The 20,698-nt window shown below is 44.5% G+C and overlaps 1 protein-coding gene across 3 annotated transcripts in view; it reads right to left on the bottom strand.

Moving 5' to 3' along the window:
- PLCH1 (phospholipase C eta 1) overlaps positions 1-4,242 on the bottom strand; it is a 161,577-nt gene extending 157,335 nt beyond the window's left edge. For all 3 annotated transcript variants that reach the window (XM_065410844.1, XM_065410843.1, XM_065410842.1), the window contains exon 1: positions 4,164-4,242. In XM_065410844.1, coding sequence (XP_065266916.1) covers positions 4,164-4,242 — 79 coding nt within the window. The remainder of the gene's footprint in view (positions 1-4,163) is intronic.
- Between the last annotated feature and the right edge of the window lie 16,456 nt (positions 4,243-20,698).

A 20,698-nucleotide genomic window follows, 5' to 3' on the forward strand; every position in this document is an offset into this window, starting at 1 on the left:
CCCGTCGACTCCGCCTGCGCCTCTCGTGGCGGTGGAGTACAGGAGTCGACGGGAGGGTGCTCGGGGATCGATTTATCTAGACTAGACGCGATAAATCGACCCCCACTGGATCGATTGCTGTCCGCCGATCCGGCGGGTAGTGTAGACATACCCTTAGAGGCAGTGACACTAGCAAAACATTGTGCAGTATTTCAAGCTAAATCCTGCATTAAGTGACATGTGAAAACTCAAGTAACTCAGCACAAAACTTAGCACTGCAAATTTAGCACAAACGTTATTTTAGCACATTCACTACACATAGTTCCACAAAAACCCTTGTGAACTTCCTGCACTACATAGATACCATGGGCGAAATCCTGGCCGCATTAAAGTCAGTAGGAGTTTTGCCATTGACTTCAACAGGGCAAGGATTTCATGAGTACAGATACAGAAGGTGACAGCCATAACTCTTGAATCTCTCTGCTTTGGCTGGTTTAAGTTAGATCCTTGTATCAAATATAAGTTTTACTATGATCATAATAAGCAGGATCAATTTTATGACTGGCAGCAACCAGGCCCCAAGCAACAACAGGAGCCCAAACTGCTGGAGGGAAGGGATCAGGTTATGAGTTATCTCCCAGCCAGATCTGGCTTCAGAAGAGCCAGCTCATGAATCACAAAGCCTGCACAAAACCCAAAGTGGCAGGGCCCTAATCACCTACTTCACTTGTACTAATAGCCAGCTCTGAAAGAAACACCCATCAGTTTCACTAGTGTTAAGAGAGAAGAGGGATACACAGGGATTTCTCCGTCCCTGATGGAGTTCATCCCTGTCCTCTTGATATACAAAACCGTAACTCCCGAGATAACTTTCTGAATCTGAGGTAAAAGTTAATTCTGAAGGGTGGAGGTTTTACTTTGGAATCCACCAGATTCCATCAAATTATATGCTTTCAAATATTTTCTTAGGAAGAATAACCTTTGACCCCTCTGTAAGGAATTGGTTACCCTGTGCCCCTTTTATAAGTGGAGAACACTTCCTCACCTTGCTTAGTCCTGCAGCACTTAGCGATTAAAATAGCATATCTAATTTTAATAAACCATACAGACTCCAGTTTTCCACAGTGTGACAAGGCTGGGACTCACCACCGCGGCGCCTCCTACTGGTCGTCTCGGGGAATTGGTTCAATCCAGTAGAGCGCCCCCTTCTGGTGGTATCCCATCTGTCGTCCCGCCTTTGGTTGGCGTGTGGACCCGCGTTGCTCCCGACACACAGTGTCCTCTTCTGGAACACTGCCCTCCGACAGTGTCCCTTTGTCCATTCACACCCCCTTCCGGGGGCTGGGTGATCAACAGTCCTACACCTCCAAGTCCGATCCCTACAGCCCGGGATCTGGTGTAGTTTCTGCTGGCCGCTCCCTGCGGCCTATGGCTGGGTGTCCTGCCAAGGGGAAAAAGGGCGGGGGGGACCCAGGCACACCCACTACTCTGAGTCCCAGTCCAGAGGCCCTCTAGCGACAGCCTCGCTGTCCTCCTTCTCCTTCCTCCTCTGTCTGTTCCTCTGGACCACTTCCCCAACGGCCCTTCTTCCCGCTAGGCCCTTTCCTTCAAGGCCTGCCGCTGGCCAGGCTACAGAGTAGGGCCTTCTCCCACTCTCCAAGGCTGGCCTGCACTGCGCTGTCCTTGGTGCTGGCCTCCCAGCTCTGGAGACACACCTTCCCCTCTGAAGGCCTGGGACAGACTAACCGCGTGCTCCCTGAGCAGTCTTTTATATGGCTGAGCCTGGCCCTGATTGGCTCGCAACAAGCCCTTCTCTTATTGGCTGCTGGGCTATGCAGGCACTCGGGCCTGCTGCAGCCCACATTCTCCGGGCGTGGGGCAGCCGCCCCACCACACACAGCAATTGCCTAGATGACTGCAGCTGTAAAATTATGGGTCTGATTGTTACCTAAATTACACCAATTTTACACTAGCATAAGTCACTGGGCCTGATTTTCCACTGTGATCCCCAAGGACACTACTCTGGTGGGGTACAGGGGTTGGAAAGCTGATGGACACTGCCTTTGGGGAATACCCCTAAGACAGAGGGCCTCCTCTGGCTAGTATACTAGTATACCCTGCTTCACTCCCCTTCCCAGCCTCTGCCATATGGGATATGTAAGGGGGAAGGAGGTGATGGGAGGAGATGTTCCAGGGAGAGAGGTACGCATGGCCAGTGTCCTGTGACCCAGAGTTTCTGTTTCCTATGGTCCACATTTAATATAAACCATGGGGAACTCAAGAGGGGTTGGGGTTCTTATGGCCCAGCAACAATGACACTCAGAATCAGAACGACTGATTCGAGTAGAATTACTCCTGTTTTGCCCAACTGTAAGTGAGAGGAGAATCAGGCCTTACATCTTATCATAAATATATTGCAGTGTGTTAGACCATCATCACAGGGGTGGTATGAGTCCACATTAGGTATGTTGTATCATGTACTGGGGCAATATTCAGCCATTAGCTACACCTGTCCAACCCCAGTGATGTCAATGGGGCTGCAGAGATGAAACAAAGCAGTGACTACAGCTCACTTTGAACATATCACAAAAACATGTTTTACTACTGTTAGGTGGTGAACAGCCTTGAGCATGATCCCGACTATGGCCCTGTCTGTACTACCAATACAGTGCTTTTGTAACTAGTTCATGACACTCACCTAACATAGTTACAAAATATACAACTGAGTTGTGTCCACACAGAAACCTTATTCGTAGCACAGCCATGTGTGTGCATTCACACCTACCGCTTTGTTCAACTATTTGTATTGGTGCATTCTGGAAAAAATTGGGCAGCTATCTCCAGTGTCTCAGAAGGAGAATATAGTACCGTGAGTACATGAACACAGAGTGGCACCAGCATCACCTGGGTTCAGTGCACTCTGGGATACACAAAGAGCTGGGAGGAAGGACAACTGGCCTGGGTGGCATGTGTGTGGTGGTGGGGGTATCACGGATATAATATACAAAAGCTGCATGCCAAACCAGTTACAGGAGGACAACTATATGTCAGCCTAGTCTCTGAAAAGGGTGACCCAGTGTTAGCTGCCATGCTTACTGAGTATTAACTATGTTGTGCCATGTCACTAACTACAGTAGTTACAAACTTAGTTAAGAGTTACAGCATAGGCAGGACCTTAGGCAGTCTCTATCCCTCCTGTAGCTGAGCTCTACGTACTAAGGAACCTGCTGCACCTCATTCATTCAGGCACATGCTGTCCATATTGAGAGACAAATGGGAAAATGCAAGATGAACTGGGGGAAATATTGACATTAACAAAAAGACTTAAATGAAAGGTTTGATTATTGCTTTAAAAAACTCTGGACTGTAGATTCAGCTAGTCAAAGCAGTTATCTTGAAAGTCTCCAATACTCATTAAAATATACAGTCATATGAATTGACAAGAAATTAAAAGCACGTTATTCAAAACAGGGATGTTCACAAGCCTCTTGGCCAGATACAAAGCTGCTATCTAAGGAACACAGCTTTAATCTAGACCTGGTCAGCTACACCAACCAAAAATCCTCCTCCCACGTCCCACACAGTTCTCTTTCAGCACAAATGGAAACTACATCTCCACCAGGGACTGACAGTACTGCCTGCTGAACTGCCACTTTACCAGGGAGCTTGAAGTTTAATAGTGCTTAAGTGATCTTGGAGATTTTGGCACAAATTCAACCCTGATATAACTGGGTGCAACACCATGAACGTCAATGGAAACACATCAGTACTGAATATGACTGTCTGTCTTAAACATAAAAGACACAGAATATGACTGTGCCCAAAGCATGTGAAAAATTGTAAACTGCAGGATTTTCTCCAGTATTTCTGGCCATCATCAGAAGTATAAAAGCAGAACTTTCCCTGATATGTTTACATGATACCCTTGACCTACACCATCAATCAATACATTTTTATTATAGTAAATTGTAATTAAAGTGGTATGCTTCAATAAGCACTTCCATAACAAACTAATATGCCGTTATCTTGCCAAGTAAAAACTGTAACTCCAAAACATTAAAAAGCATTACTAAATCTACTTTTTATTATCTACAAGAAGATAATTATTACCTAGTTATGTGCCACTATAAAATTTCAGTTGCATCCGAGTGAAGTAAGAAATGAAAAGAAAACATGCAGCTTACCATGAAATACGCCATTGTCCACTAAAAAATGTCTGCAGTACTGCAGACAACTTTTCTTATCCAGGCTCCAATAACTCATTGTAACAAGACTTCCTACTCAGCATCAAAGACAATTACCCTGCAAAATGAAACAGAATACAATTATAGATAATAGAAAGGTGTCCATCTTACCTCACACACCTTCTCTCTCCATTAAACAAAAAGAAAGACATATATAATTATTATACTTGTAATAAAGGTATGTTTATTGGCATTCTTTATGCAAAATAGCCCAACAGCTTTACTCAAAATGCTACAATGACTATTGTCTGTCGCCTGTCATTCTCAGGATTTCTAATGTGCCCATCTCCAAGATATCTAGACACCTAAGAACCTATTACAGCACACAACATCCACAGTTTAACTCTCCAGACTATACTAATTCACACCTCAATTTCCTGTCTGCTCTGCGGGATTCCAGCTCCTCCAAGCAGCTTGATTGGGGGGGGGGAAGAAGATTCATCTTTGAGCCATTTGTCCCTTTTCACCCACTCCTTAGCTGACCTCTGGAAAAAAGTAGTCAGTCAAGGTGACTCCAAAAACTTCAGGCCATGGCCCCTTTACAGTGGCCCCTCAGCTGACTGACATTCTGGCAGCTGGAAAAATACCCACTCGTGTTAGGACTGAGGGTCCAATCCTGCTCCAGTTGAAGGCAGTGTGGGTTTTCAAGAGCAGCAGGAGCAAGCCTATCAAGAGACTCTTCAAGGGGAATTTACTACAGAATGCTAGCAGTGATAGCCCTCAGAACAGACAGTAACCTTTCTTATAACAGGCCCCAGAAATTTCTCAGAACTTCTTAGCTCCAGCAGCCAATTTTGCTTAATCAGTCCATTAATATTTATGAGTCAATTAAAATGAAAATGCACTCTAATCAAATTTTAAACAAAGACAAGCTAAGTGAAAAACGTGTGTAGCTGAGAAAAAAATCAGCCCTTCACAGTGCTTGTGAGTATTTGGACCACGAGTTAAGCCTTCTGTTCCATTGCTACAAGAGAAGACAATGTAAACAGTTGGAACTATTATTTTCAGGGATCAGAGGCGATGTCTACACTACCATTTATGTCGGCAAAACTTATGTTGCTCTGGGGTGCGGAAAAAACACTCCCCATAGCAACATAAGTTTCATTCGCATAAGTGGTAGTGTTAGGGTTACCATACATCCGGTTTTTCCCGGACATGTCCGGCTTTTTGGTAATCAAACCCCCGTCCGGGGGGAATTGCCAAAAAGCCGAACATGTCCAGGAAAAATACCACCGGCCGGGCACTTCCCCTCCCGCGGCTGCTGTGCTCCTCCCCTGACTCTTCGGCTCTGTTTAAAGCCGAGCTGCCCGAGCGCTACCGGCTTCAGGCAGCCCCCATGCCTCCAGACCCTGAGCCGCCGGCCCGGCACTTCCCCTCCCGGGCTCCGGGGGCGCAGGGTCCAGAGGCTTGGGGGCTGCCCGAAGCCGGTAGCGCTCGGGCAGCTCGGCTCTTAAACAGAGCCAAAGAGTCAGGGGAGGAGCACAGCCGCCGGAGCCCGGGAGGGGAAGTGCCTGGCCGGGGGCGCAGGGTCCGGAGGCATGGGGGCTGCCCGAAGCCCGAGCGCTACCGGCTTCACGGTTTGCCGGGCAGCCTCCAGACCCTGCGCCCCCGGCTGGGCGCTTCCCCTCCCAGGCTCCAGCTGTGCTGGGGAAGCGCCAGCCGGGGACGCAGGGTCTGGGGGCTGCCCGGCAAACCGTGAAGCCGGTAGCGCTCGGGCAGCCCTTTACACATGGCTGGGAGGGAGGAGGGGGAGTTAGGGCGGGGACTTTGGGGAAGGGGTGGGGAAGGGGCGGGGAAGGGGCAGAGTTGGGGTGGAGTTGGGGCGGGGCCAGGGGTGGGAAAGGGGCGGGGACAGGGCCCCGTGGAGTGTCCTCTTTTTTTATTTTTTAAATATGGTAACCCTAGGTAGTGTGCATAGCTGTCCGCGGGAGAACTTCTCTTGTTGCCATAGCTACCGCTGCTGGTTGAGGTGGTTTTATTATGTTGACAAGAGAGCATAGAGCTGCTACATGAATGATCTTACAGCGGCGAGCTGCATCGGTACAGCTGTGCCGCTGTAAGCTCGCTAGTGCAGACATGGCCAGAGAAGATAAAATGTAACTCTTAAAAAGCTGGTGGATACATCTCAAAACAAAGCTTTATTTATTCAAACCATTTTACTAAATTCATTTGTGAAGAATTCCAACCTTTTGTTAATTAGAAATGGGCCTTGCAAAATCCATCCCATCATAGCAGGGCCTGTTAGTACAGACTTGATTAAGGCTCAACCTGTCAAATAAAGGGGTTTATAGATCTGTCATGAATATTCCCTTCACAATGGGGTTTGTTACTTACGACACTAAAGATCCGATTTCCAAAAGAGCTCAGCACCACTATTAGGATCACATTTTCAAAAGAGGTCAGCATCCATTTAGGCATCAAATAAGCAGCCAGATTTTCCAAAGTACCCCCCAAGATGAAAATGGGGGCTGGATGCTAAACACTTCTGATGTGGTCCCGGTCCATGACTAGGACTACTAGGCACTGTAGTAATAATAAAATCTGACCAATTATTTTGGTGCCTCAAGGGGATTGTAGCTCTTTTGAAAATTTGGCCTCAATTGTGGTTGCTCAGCATTTGAAAATCTGGCACCATGTAGCCAGCATTCACTCTATTGTCAATCAGCATTAGTATGAGCGAGCAGCAGGCAAACCCAAGAATTTTGACTCACCTGCCTCCAGCTTCCTCACTAAGATACTTATATGGTCCCCAACACCATAGTAACTGAGCTCCATACAATCTTTAATGCACCTATCCTCATCACACCTCTGAGGCAGGGCAGTGCTGTTATCCCCATTTTGCAGAGGGGCACTGAGGCACAGAGAGACTAAGTGGCTTACCTATGGTCACACAGGACATCTGTGGCAAAGCAGGGAACATAACCCAGGTGTCTCAAGTCCTAGGATAGTGCCCTAACCACTGGACCACCCTACCTCTCTAACACTGCAGCCTGTATTTTCTGTGCACCTCTTCTGCACAGTGCACTCCTGAGTGGGGCAAAGTTCTAAGGCAGGCAAGGCCATTGAATTGGCCATGTGGCACTAGCAGTCTCTCCATCTCTCCCACCTCCTCCTCCTTTCCCCATTGGGGTACAGTAAGGAGTCATAATCCAGGCAGGTGCTAAGAAAGGGGAACAGCAGTGGAAGGAGTAATCTTAGCAGTGCAGCATCCTCCCCAGTGTCCAGCAGAGCAGTCCCCTTTGCAGGTGAGGAACCTGCAGTATGCTCTGCAGCTGCACTGAGTTCCTGCCCCTTTGGATGAGGTCCCTGCTCATCTCATCCCCAGGACAGTGGGTGCCTCCTCTCCCCACCACCATGTGGCCTTAAGAGAAAACTGCAGATAGCAGCCAGCCAGAGACTCCAGCTGGTAAGAGCAGGTGCGGGGAAAGCAGGGACCTCGGCACATTCAAAGAACTTTCTACAGTTTTAGCTGGACTTTCTCTGCCCTGAGCTGACTGGCTGTTTGCTCCACTCCTCACACCCTCAGTCTCTTCAGTCAGCTTCACTCCTCACCTGACCCCCTTATCCTCCTCTCCTGCTCACTTCCTTCCCTCCTAAGTAAACACATCTCAGTCACACACACACACACACACACACCCCGCCCGCAAACATGTAACTGCCATCACAAAGTTCACTCTGCTTCTGTGTTCCACCTCTTCCCCTACCATGTGTCTGTCTGGTCTTTTTAGATTGTAAACTCTTTGGGGCAGGGAGCATCTATGACTCTCTGTACAGAACCTAGCACAATGGGGCACCACTTTTGGTTGGCCCTTTGGCACTACTGTAATAAACATGATTAATACAAACAATAATAAAAGGAGCTGCTGAATGCTCATGTCTAGGGAAGGAAAGGGGCTGAGAGGGAAAGGTTCAGTCTGCCAGAAGGAAGAGTGGGAGTCCCCTTCTCCCCGTTTGCTGTGCTTGCATTTTGTGTTTGTTCCAGGTTGAATTTTCCTCCACATGCACAAATGAGTATAAATGCCCTTCTCTGATTCAGACAAAATGCTGCTGCTAAAATAATCTCCTTAGACTATTGCTCTGCAGCCCCCCAGTCCTTCCACTGGCTTCCAGTTTCCCATCATATCAAGTACAAGCTTCCTGTCTTTACTTTCAAAGCCTGCCACAGCTCTGCCCCCTTCCTATAAACTTGCTCTTGTCACCTAGTTATCACCCTCCCGCCTCCACTCTTCCAGTGCTGCCTGTCTCAGTTACCTTCTTCTATGCTCCTCCTGCAAACACCTTCATCCTTTCATCCCCTTTCTTGCATGCTGCCTCTTATCCTGAAACACTCTCTGAACTGATCTGTAAGGCTGCTCCCCCTTCTCCTTCAAATCTCTTCTAGAGACACACTTCTGTCACAGCTCCTACAAGAAATCAGTCACCATTTCATAGCTAGACTGAGGGGCTGCTAGGGGAGCTGGCTGAGGGACAGTTGATGTCTTTTACTTATGTAATTACAAAATTGAAAAAACAAATGAAATTTATGTATACATTTTTTATATATATTTAATTGTTTTCCCATCCCCAACCCTTCACACTGTGTCCATCTTCCACCTAGACTATAAGCTCTTCAGGGCAGGGATCCACCACTCTGCTTGTAGAGCACCTACCACAACAGGGCCCAATCCTGATCTTAGTGCTACCATGATATAAAAAAATAATTAAAAAGATGAAGGTTTCCATAAAAAGTGTGAAAATTAGAAGTCAGGTCTCTCCAAAACAGCAATTTTAAAAAAGCTTGTGATCTTTAAGCCAATCACATAATTTATTTGGGTTTGTCTCATGTTTTTGAAGCCTTGGGGTTGACAACACTGCATATCCCCTAGTAGGAGAATAGGGCCCCAGATTTGATGTGGTTTTTTTTTTTAACCTGAACACACCCTACAGTCTCCAGACCTGAGTCATAAACCTCTTTGAAATGACCATAGGCTAAAGGATGCATGAGTGGAAAAGACTTTGTACAAGCTTGGCTAAAAAGTCACTCCTCCTCTCAGGAAAGCTCTGCATGGCTGCCTGGAAGAGTTATCCACTATCTCACAACAGCATCCATGGAATGATTAGTTGTAAAAAGCAAATTAAGCAGAAAACACCTCTGCAGCTCTACAAACATTTTAGACCTCACAAAGAGTTTTGTATTTTCTAATTACACATTGAAGGTGTTAAAGATTTTGATGGGTTTTCAGTGCAGGGGGCAATGCTGGAGGGCGTTTACACACTATCAGAATTAGAAAACAGATTGTTTGGGAAAAGGAAGAAAACCATGCATAATATTTAGGGAGAAAGAAAAGAGAGAGCAGAAAGCATTGTCTGTGCATAAAATGTTAATTTTTCTTTATTTTTATTATGTGAAGTTTTTGACCCCAATTTGTAAAGGGGTGTTCTGCACATTCCTATTGGGCATACAAACTTTTAAAAATTTGGGTCGTTGCTACTTCTGGGTTTTTAATCTCATTATCATCCCAAGTTTTTTGTAGCTCATTTGATGAATTTTCTGTCTACTTTTTATGATGGAGGAGTCACGACCCTGGGCCCAATCCTGCTATTATTGAAGTCAACAGGATTTTTGCCACTGATTTCATGAACTAGATACAGCACATTTTCATTCCGGGGAGGGGAGCAGTTAGTGTGTGTTTGTAAAAAGTTTCGTTCTGTGGGACTCAGGATGTTACTCTGAAGCTGCTGGGTGGGTTGGCATGGGTGAAGTGGTCTTTGTGTATTTTTGGTTAAAATGTCAGAGAATTAGCATTGAATAGGTGATAATGCACTTTTTATGCATGCTTCTGTTGTAGTTTTTGTTAATTAGCCATTCTGTTGCACAAGTGTACTTTGTTTTCTCCCCTGGGGTTTAGTTAGGCAGGTATGTTAGGCCTCTTTACTTATCTTTCAAATTTTGTCTTTACACTGAAATTGAGTTTTGCTGCCTCTGGGCAATTCTGTGACCAACAGTGATAATTTAAAAAAACAAGGAGTCCTTGTGGCACCTTAGAGACTAACAAATTTATTTGGGCATAAGCTTTAGCCAACGAAAGCTTATGCCCAAATAAATTTGTTAGTCTCTAAGGTGCCACAAGGACTCCTCGTTGTTTTTGCTGATATAGACTAACACAGCTACCACTCTGAAACCAGTGATAATTTAAGTCACTTTCCTTTTGATTGCTGTCAAATACTGGTGTGTTCTGATGTGGTCTCTTTCTGTTCTAGCCCAATGTAATAGGTATAAAAGTCTCCCTCGGGAATGTACTAGACAGGTCAGTAGCCTACACTAATATGTGGTTAATTACACTAAAAATTAAATCTGTTAAAATTGTATGGGGTACTAAGCAACAATACCTGTGACTTCTGCTGGTGGTTGTGTTCTTCTATGTCTTTGATTTTTGCCCTTATCACTCATGAATTTTCATTAACACTGTTGAAGTAAAATCACTCTCCTAGTTATAATTAATAAGGAGCCCAACCTGGGAAATTCCGAACCAGGTTTTCCCAAAGTTTGAGGGTGATACAGACCATACTTATTCATGTTAAATCAGATTAAAATTGTAGGCTAATGATCAGATAATGAGAAAAAGATAAAACTAAGTCATGTTTTAATTAATTAATTAAGAAAATACATTTTATTTATCAATCCTTCATCACTAAGATTATGTGAGAAAGAAAAGATAATTTCTTAGCCCTTTCCAGCACCCACAGAGTTCACGTTGCCTGGGGATTTGTAACAAAAAAATTACTTCCAATATACATTTAATCTCTTTCAAAGAAATGCTTCAGCCTAGCTTTTATTTTGTGTCCCACGCTGATACAATATCCCCTTTTGTTCTTAGCACAAAGGATTCTCCCACACCACAGGAAACTCTTACCAAAAAAAAAAAAAAAAAAAGCACTCTTTACAACATTAGAGATGAAGACAGAATTATAAGGGAAATGCAACTACTTCACATTTGAGAAAATCTTCTAAAAAGTACTTTCATTTTCATCTATACTATTATTTGTATTATGGTAGCTCTGAGAAGCCCCAGTCAGGATCAGGGCCCGGGTACTGTACACTGTACAAACAAAGAGTAAAGGGATGGTCTCTTCCCCGAAGACTAACAAGTATAACGGCAAATACTAAGGGCTCGTCTGCACACAAAAGTTGTTCTTCTTTAACAATACTGGTCTACTTAAAGTGGTACAATCCTAATGTGGACTCAATTATAACAGTATAAAAATGGTTATATCAATACAGTTTATTCTGTACGTGAAGGGGAATAAACTATACCATTGTTTATACTAGTATAACTGCATCTATACTGGTGGTTGTACCATATAACTTTTTCAATATAAAAATCACACCCATAGTCATTATTGTTACATTAGTACAAAATCTGTGTGTAGTTTAGGCCTAACTTACATAAAACAATCTTCTGAAGTAATCAGTAGCTGGCGCTGTAGTTTAACTGTAATGTCGCTATTTCATAAGAGGCAAAATTCAGGGGTCAGTACTGCCTGAACTGGCACAAGACTGATCTCTGATACCGTCCTACCTCAGCAAAAAGAGTTTATTGTAAGTCGGCAAGAACCCATTCACAATACATTAAGTTAAAAAGTACTTAACATCTAAGCTCAGCTCAGTGATGGATTCTATGAAGCAGCCTCTAGAAATACATGAAGTCAAAGGAACTATTCTTTCAATAAAAATGAATCAACTAAAAGTTGTGTGTGAGTCAGCGAGGGTTATTCTGGTACCTTGAGTACTGTAATTCACAAAGCCTTCCAAGGACAGGGACATTCGCAGACTTCAGCTATGAACACTTGTAAAAGATACTTCACAAAAAGGCATTACCTGAGCAAAACCAATTTATCTTCAAATTCAGTTTGCCAGAACATGTTTATTTTATACAAGAAATTACAGTTTACTTATGTGTCCCCTTACCAATGGTTCTACGGCAGTGGTTCCCAAACTTTAACAACCTGTGAACCCCTTTCACAAAAATGTCAAGTCTCGCAAACCCCCTCCTAAAAATGAATATTTCCAGGGATTTTCTCCTTTACCTGAGTATAAATTATAAAAGCAGTGACCTTGGAAATATAAAATTTGTTTTTGTGGCATGCTTATTACACACTGTTTATTATTAATTATTATTTATCATTCCAGTATTTTTATTACATTGTGAAAACGACAACACTCTTCCAAGATCTCACTTTCGTAGCTCGTATCACTTTGAATAACCCTGTTATAAGACAAGGCTCCTAGGTTTCATCAAGGAGTATGAGATGTGAAACAGCAGGAAGGGATTTAAGAAGCCGATTCAAAGAGTTCCTCCTACACAAGCATTCAGGTCTTGAGCAGTCCAGACAAAAACGCACGTTACAGCAAAGCTTAAACTTGTTCTTCATAATATACTAGCTGCCTATTTAATTTTAAAAACAGCAACAAATATCCACCTCCCTTTCCATTTCTTATAAGGCGTCTTGAAGTTTAAATCTCCTCAGTGTGATAGATCTGCTTACTTTGATCTGCTTAGCTCTTGGAAGTCCAGGGGCTCCGGGCTACTGGCCCCATGCTGCTGGGGTTCCTAGGGACAGCTCTGTCCGCCATTAGGGAATTTTTTCCCAAGAACCCCCTGTAACATTTGGCGAACCCCCAGGGGTTCACGAACCCCAGTTTGGGAACCACTGTTCTACGGTTAGCATTAAATTACAGCTTTAAACCACAGCTCTTCATACAGGAGCTCAAGGGTACACTGACACAGGGGAAGCATAGGTCAGAGCAGCCTTTGAAAAGGCACAATACATGCGCCTCACTCCCTATGATGGCTTTGCTCTGCTGCTGTAGTGTGAAGGCAAGAAGATATCCATGCTCACAACTGATCTTTCCTTCCCATAGTAGGCACTGTGAGTATTAGCTAGCTAGGTGCAATGACTGTGAATACAACTAGCAATGGAGGTTTCTGGTTCCCACTCCTCTTCCCCCACCCCTGCCTTCTTGTGCGCAAGACAAATCAGAATCTAATTCTTCACTAATGTGTTATACATCTTGCAATAAAATATATAAGCACTGGATTCAGTACACTGCATTTGAGTGTACTTTATTTACTGGTGTCATTAAAATGTGGACTAGTATCACAAGAGAATGAGCGTCTAGCATGATTTTAAGAGACATTAAAAACTCATTAAAAATGACCCTGAGTTAAACAAGAACAAGAAAGGACAAATGGGAACCGCTGCACCTAGTAAGCCATAACCCTAGCAAATGGCATCAGAATTCAACACAATTAAACTACAGATTTCACTATGGGGTTTGCTTCTTGTTAGTTTCAGTTCATGTAATAAAATAATAGTCAAAATAATTAGAATAGATCCACATTTATCCCAATGAAATGGGGGATAAGGAATTTATCTAGATAACTGGAGATGTTTTAATGTAAATAATTCATATCAAGGAACATATAGCAATTGAAATAATAGGGGTTTACAACTAGATGAGTAGATAAACTAGTTTCTGCTGACTTCAGACCACTTTCTTTTTCTCAGGGTACGTCTACACTTACTTCCTGGTTCGGCGGCAGGCAATCGATCTTCTGGGATCGATTTAGCGATAAATCGATCCCGGAAGTGCTCGCCGTCGACACCGGTACTCCAGCTCGGCGAGAGGAGTACGCGGCATCGACGGGGGAGCCTGCCTGCCGCGTCTGGACCCGCAGTAAGTTCGGACTAAGGTACTTCGAATTCAGCTACGTTATTAACGTAGCTGAATTTGCGTACCTTAGTCCGAAGTGGGGGGTTAGTGTGGACCAGGCCTCATATATACACACACACTTTAGAAATGACAAGTGTGACAAAATAAGTAAAATATTTTCCTCCAACATTTTTCTCAAGTTTAAAGGCCTGATTTTTTTAAAAAGTTGAGCATATGCAATTACTCTGATTGTGTGCATATATCTATTTGCTTATGCAAATATTCAATTCATATGTGCAATCCCACAGTTTGGCACACAATTGTGCAAGTAACTTTTTAAATATCAGTTATTTAATACTGAATGGCATGGAATACTTATAAAAGTAATTTCTCTTTAATCCGAGTACTTTAATGTGATTACTGGACACCCATACGTGAAGGTCTTATGCTAACCCAGCCCTTTTTCTAGTTGAAAGGTCAGAGTGAAGCACGACCAGATTCATACCAACCCAAATATCCACTCTCTTAATAAAAGCCTAATGTTAAGCACAGTTTGTATCATATGCCATTGAACCTGATTTGGTAAAAAGTAGGGCTGTCAAGTGATTAAAAAAATTAATTGTAATTAATCGCGCAATTAAAAAATTAATCACGATTAATTGCACTGTTAAAGAATAATAGAATACCATTTATTTAAATATTTTGGATGTTTTCTACATTTTCAAATATATTGATTTCAATTACCACACAGAATACAAAGTGTACAGAGCTCACTTTATATTATTATGTTTTATTACAAATATTTGCACAGTAAAAAACAAAATACACCTCTACCCTGATATAACGCGACCCGATATAACACTAATTCGGCTATAACGCGGTAAAGCAGTGCTCCGGGGGGGCGGGGCTGCGCACTCCAGCAGATCAAAGCACGTTCGATATAATGCGGTTTCACCTATAACGCGGTAAGATTTTTTGGCTCCCGAGGACAGCGTTATATCGGGGTAGAGGTGTAAATAGAATTTTTCAATTCACCTAATACAAATAATATAGTACAATCTTTTTATCACGAAAGTTGAACTTACAAATGTAGAATTATGTACAAAAAAAATAACTGCACTCAAAAATAAAACAATGTAAAACTTTAGAGCCTACAAGTCCAATCAGTCTTACTTCTTGTTCAGCCAATCGCTCAGACAAACAAGTATGATTACATTTGCAGGAGATAATGCTGCCCGCTTCTTGTTTACATCACCTGAAAGTGACAACAGGTGTTTGCATGGCACTGTTGTAGCTGGTGTCACAAGATATTTACGTGCCAGATGTGCTAAAGATTCATATGTCCCTTCATGCTTCAACCACCCATCCAGAGGACATGCGTTCATGCTGATGACGGGTTCTGCTCGATAACGATCCAAAGCAATGTAGACCAATGCATATTCATTTTCATCATCTGAGTGTGATGCCATTAGCAGAAGGTTGATTTTCTTTTTTGGTGGTTCAGTTCTGTAGTTTCCGCATCAGAGTTTTGCTCTTATAAGACTTCTGAAAGCATGCTCCACACTTCAATCCCTCTCAGATTTTGGAAGGCACTTCAGATTCTTAAACCTTGGGTCGAGTGTTGTAGCTATCTTTAGAAATCTCACATTGGTACCTTCTTTGCGTTTTGTCAAATATGAAGTGAAAGTGTTCTTAAAACGAACAACATGTGCTGGGTTATCATCCGAGATTGCTAGAACATGAAATATATGTCAGAATGCGGGTAAAACAGAGAAGGAGACATATAATTCTCCCCCAAGTTGTTCAGTCACAAATTTAATTAACGCATTATTTTTTTAACGCGTGTCATCAGCACAGAAGCATGTCCTCTGAAATAGTGGCCGAAGCATGAAAGGGCATAGGAATGTTTAGCATATCTGGCATGCAAATACCTTGCAATGCCGGCTACAGAACTGCCATGCAAACATCTTTTCTCACTTTCAAGTGACATAAATAAGAGGGCAATATTATATCCTGCAAATGTAAATATACTTGTTTGTCTGAGCGATTGGCTGAACGAGAAGTAGGACTGATTAGACTTCTAGGCTCTAAAGTTTTACATTGTTTTATTTTTGAGTGCAGTTATGTAACAAAACAAAATCTACATTTGTAAATTGCACTTTCACATTAAAGAGATTGCACTTCAGTACTTCTATAAGGTGAATTGGAAAATACTATTTCTTTGTGTATCATTTTTACAATACAAATATTTGTAATAAAATAATAATATAAAGTGAGCACTGTACACTTTGTATTCTGTGTTGTAATTGAAATCAACATATTTGAAAATGTAGAAAAACATCCAAAAATATTTAATACATTTAAATTGGTATTCTATTGTTTAACATTGTGATTAAAAGTGCGATTAATCACGATTAATTTTTTAAATCATGATTAATTTTTTTGAATTAATCACGTGAGTTAACTGTGATTAATCGGCAGTGCTAATAAAAAGACATATGTTCATAAACAGTGAGAAATAGTCAGAAACAATGGAAGGTGGACTGAGTAAACTCTTCAGGCTGAGGGTTCCTTTTTATTGTCTGGAAGCTTTTACGAAGTTATTCCATTTCTAAAATTGTTTGTGTGTATAAAAAATTAGTTTTGCACCAACATGTATGTCTGTGTACACAAATCAGTTTTACATCAACGTATGTAACTGCAGCATATCAGTCCTCTGTTAAATACCAGCTAAAGAATACACCTAGTTTTTGATCAACAGGGATTCCTAACCGCAAAAGGTTTGTAACTTGATATCCCTAGAACACGAGGTCAGAAGAACTTTCTAGTTCCACAGTACACCTCTACCTCAATATAACGCGACCCGATATAACACGAATTCGGATCTAACACGGTAAAGCAGTGCTCGGGGGGGGGGGAGCCGCGCACTCCGGTGGATCAAAGCAAGTTTAATATAACACGGTTTCACCTATAATGCGGTAAGATTTTTTGGCTCCCGAGGGACAGCGTTATATCGAGGTAGAGGTGTACTTTGCAGGTTCTCTAACCTGTCCTTTGGGAAGTTTTTCAGGGAAGTAGGTCACTACTTTTGCAGACCCACAATGCACTGGTATAGCAATAGCTGGAGAGAATGCTAGATGTGCTCACAAGGAACCACTTTATACAAACCAGACTGGTTAGTGTTTCAGGAACAAACAGTGCTAGAAATGCTCAGCAGCAATATTCAACCTTGAAGTTTTGCAGTTTAGTAGTGTCAGGGTTCCCTCCCCACTCTGAACTCTGGGGTACAGATGTGGGGACCCGAATGAAAGACCCTCTAAGCTTATTTCTACCAGGTTAGGTTAAAAACTTCCCCAAGGCACAAATTCTTCCTTGTCCTTGGATGAGTACTGTTGCCACCATCAAGTGAGTTAGACAAAGATTCAGGAAAAGAACCACTTGGAATTCCTGTTTCCCCAAAATATCCCCGCAAGCCCCTTCACCCCCATTCCTGGGAAGGCTTGAGAGTGACCAAGGTGAGCACAGACCAGACCCTTGGGTTTTTAGGACACTAAAAACCCAATCAGATTCTTAAAAAAAAAGAACTTTATTATAAAGAAAAAAATAAAAGAAGCACCTATGTAAAATCAGGATGGAAGGTAATTTACAGGGTAATCAGATTCAAAACACAGAGGCCTTGGCTACACTTGCGAGTTACAGCTCTGTAAAGGCTCCCTCAGCGCTGTAACTCACTCCCCGTCCACACTGGCAAGGCATTTGCAGCGCTGTATCTCCGTGGTTGCAGCGCTGCATGTACTCCACCTCTCCGAGAGGAATAGCGAGTATTGTGCTGCCGCTGCAGCGCTGCGGCGCCAGTGTGGCCGCCCAATGCGCTGTGAATGGCCTCCAGAATTATTCGGCAGTATCCCACAATGCCTGTTCTAGCCACTCTGGTCATCAGTTCAAACTCTACTGCCCTGGCCTCAGGTACCCAACCATGTGACCGACCCTTTACATTCCCCGGGAATTTTAAAAATCCCCTTCCTGTTTGCTCAGCCCGGCGTAGTGTGGAGTGCTATCAGCAAATCTTTCCAGGTGACCATGCCTCCACGCGAGCCCCAGCATGGAGCAATGGCGAGTTGCTGGACCTCATCAGTGTTTGGGGGGAGGAAGCTGTACAGTCCCAGCTGCGCTCCAGCCGTAGGAATTGCGATACCTTCAGGAAGGTATCAAAGGACATGATGGAAAGGGGCCATGACCGGGACGCCCTGCAGTGCAGGATTAAAGTGAAGGAGCTGCGGAGTGCCTACCGCAAAGCCCGCGACGCAAACGGCCGCTCGGGTGCTCCCCCCGCGACCTGCCGATTCTAAAAAGAGCTGGATGCGATACTTGGGGTTAACCCCACCTCCACTCCAAGCACCACCATGGACACTTCAGAGCCGGTGTGGGGCGGGAGGAGGAAGAGGAGGAGGAGGAGGAGGAGGAAAACGGGAGTGATGGTGGTGGGCCGGATGGAGACACCCCGGAATCCCTGGAGCCATGCAGCCAGGAGCTCTTCTCAAGCCAGGAGGAAGGTAGCCAGTCGCAGCGGCCGGTACTTGGTGGAGGACAAACAGAAGAGCAGGTTCCCGGTAAGCGGGGTTTTTTTCGGGAAGGAATTTTTTCGGTGCGGGCTCTTTGGGAGAGGAGGGTTAGGCATGCATGCCTAGATGCGGAATAGTGCATTGATGTGGTTTATCACATCGCGGTAATCGGCCTCGGTAATCTCCTCGAATGTCTCATCCAGAACGTGTGCAATGCGCTTGCGCACGTTTATCGGGAGAGCCACCGTGGTCCTTCTCCCAGCCAGGCTAACGTGTCCGCGCCACTGTGCCGCGAGGGGCGGGGGGACCATTGCTGCACACAGGCAAGCTGCATATGGGCCAGGGCGGAAGCCGCATTGCAGTAGAAGACCCTCCCTTGCTTCCCAGGTCACCCTCAGCAGCGAGATATCGTCCAGGACGAACTCCTGTGGAAAATGTTGGGACAGTGTTCAGTGTAGGTGCCCCCTGAAGCTGTTGGCTCTCCCCAAGGCACAGAAACCCAGAGGACAGTGCAGCCCTGAAACAATCAGTCCCCCTTACTCACCATTTTGAGGCTCCCGTGGGATATGTGTGCTCTGTTTCGGACGGGAAAATTATGCTATTGTGTAGACCCTGTGTGTTTTCTACTCCTTAAGTGCGGGGGGAATCAGTACTCTGTCTGGTATAAACAATGCTACCTCTGTTAAATGTTGCATTTTGCCTATACAGCTGCATCAACCTTGAGACCTCAGCCGTCCCTCTTATCGCCTGCTCAGAGACTGCAAAGACTCAGGAAGAGACTGCGAAAAAGCAAAGAAGACATGCTGCAAGAAGTGATGCGGCAATCTATTAAAGAGAATGAGAAAGCACAGGACTGGAGGGAGAGAGAAAGCAGGATCCGCCAGGAAAACGCAGCGCACTGGCGGCAAAGCACCGCACACCGGCAGCAAAGCACTGATAGGCTCATAAGCATCCTGGAGCGCCAAGCAGATGCTATCCAGAAGCTGGTAGCCATGCAGAAAGAGGAGCAGTACCGCAAACGCAAACGCCACCCCCCCCCACAGCCCTTGTCCCAAAACTCTTTCCGTTGTGCCCCACTGTCACCTCCAACCCACTTTCCCCAACTTCCGTGTTCTTACACCACCCGCTGCCTCCAACACCAGTATCTTCACCACCCAGCCCTGAAAACCACGACCCTTACCCTCTGCACTCAACCCCCATCACCAGGCAGTATAGCTATCCTGAAGTGCAGCACTCACTGCACAGCACACCAGACAGGACATACGCGAATCTGTGATTGTACTGTTCCCCACTCCACCCCCTTGTTTCTTTTCAATAAATATTTTTTTTTTCTTTTCAATAAATGGATTCTTTGGCTTTGAAAACATTCTTTATTATTGCATAAAGTAAAAGACTCCTTAGCCCAGGAAATAAACAGGCACTGCAAGTCTGCTTGTTTGCTAAGCAAACACGGATTCCTAAAGATTGGAACTACTGCACTTCACTCCCGTGCAGGGCACCAGATATCACTGCTGGTTTTCAGCCTAAAATTGCTCCCTCAAGGCATCCCTAATCCTTGCAGCCCCGTGCTGGGCCCTTGTAATAGCCCTGCTCTCTGGCTGTGCAAATTCAGCCTCCAGGTGTTGAACCTCGGAGGTCCATGCCTGAGTGAAGCTTTCACCCTTCCCTACACAAATATTATGGAGGGCACAGCACGCGGATATAACCGCGGGGATGCTGTTTTCGGCCAAGTCCAGCTTCCCATACAGAGATCGCCAGCGGCCCTTTAAACGGCCAAAGGCACACTCCACAGTCATTCGGCACCGGCTCAGCCTGTAGTTGAACCGTTCCTTGCTGCTGTCAAGGCTCCCTGTTTAGGGCCACGGCATTAACGGGTAAGCGGGATCTCCAAGGATCACAATGGGCATTTCAACTTCCCCTACCGTGATCTTCCGCTCTGGGAAAAAAGTCCCGGCCTGCATCTTCCTGAACAGCCAAGTGTTCCGAAAGATGCGTGCATCATGCACCTTTCCGGGCCAGCCTGAGTTAATGTCAATGAAACGCCTACGGTGATCCACAAACGCCTGGAGAAGCATAGAGAAATACCCCTTCCGATTAACGTACTCGGATCCTAGGTGGGGTGGTGCCAGAATAGGAATGTGCGTCCCATCTATCGCCCCTCCACAGTTAGGGAACCCCATTTGTGCAAAGCCATCCACTATTTCCTGCACGTTACCCAG

Source organism: Emys orbicularis, chromosome 9, assembly GCF_028017835.1.
Source record: "Emys orbicularis isolate rEmyOrb1 chromosome 9, rEmyOrb1.hap1, whole genome shotgun sequence".
Lineage (NCBI taxonomy): Eukaryota > Metazoa > Chordata > Testudines > Emydidae > Emys > Emys orbicularis.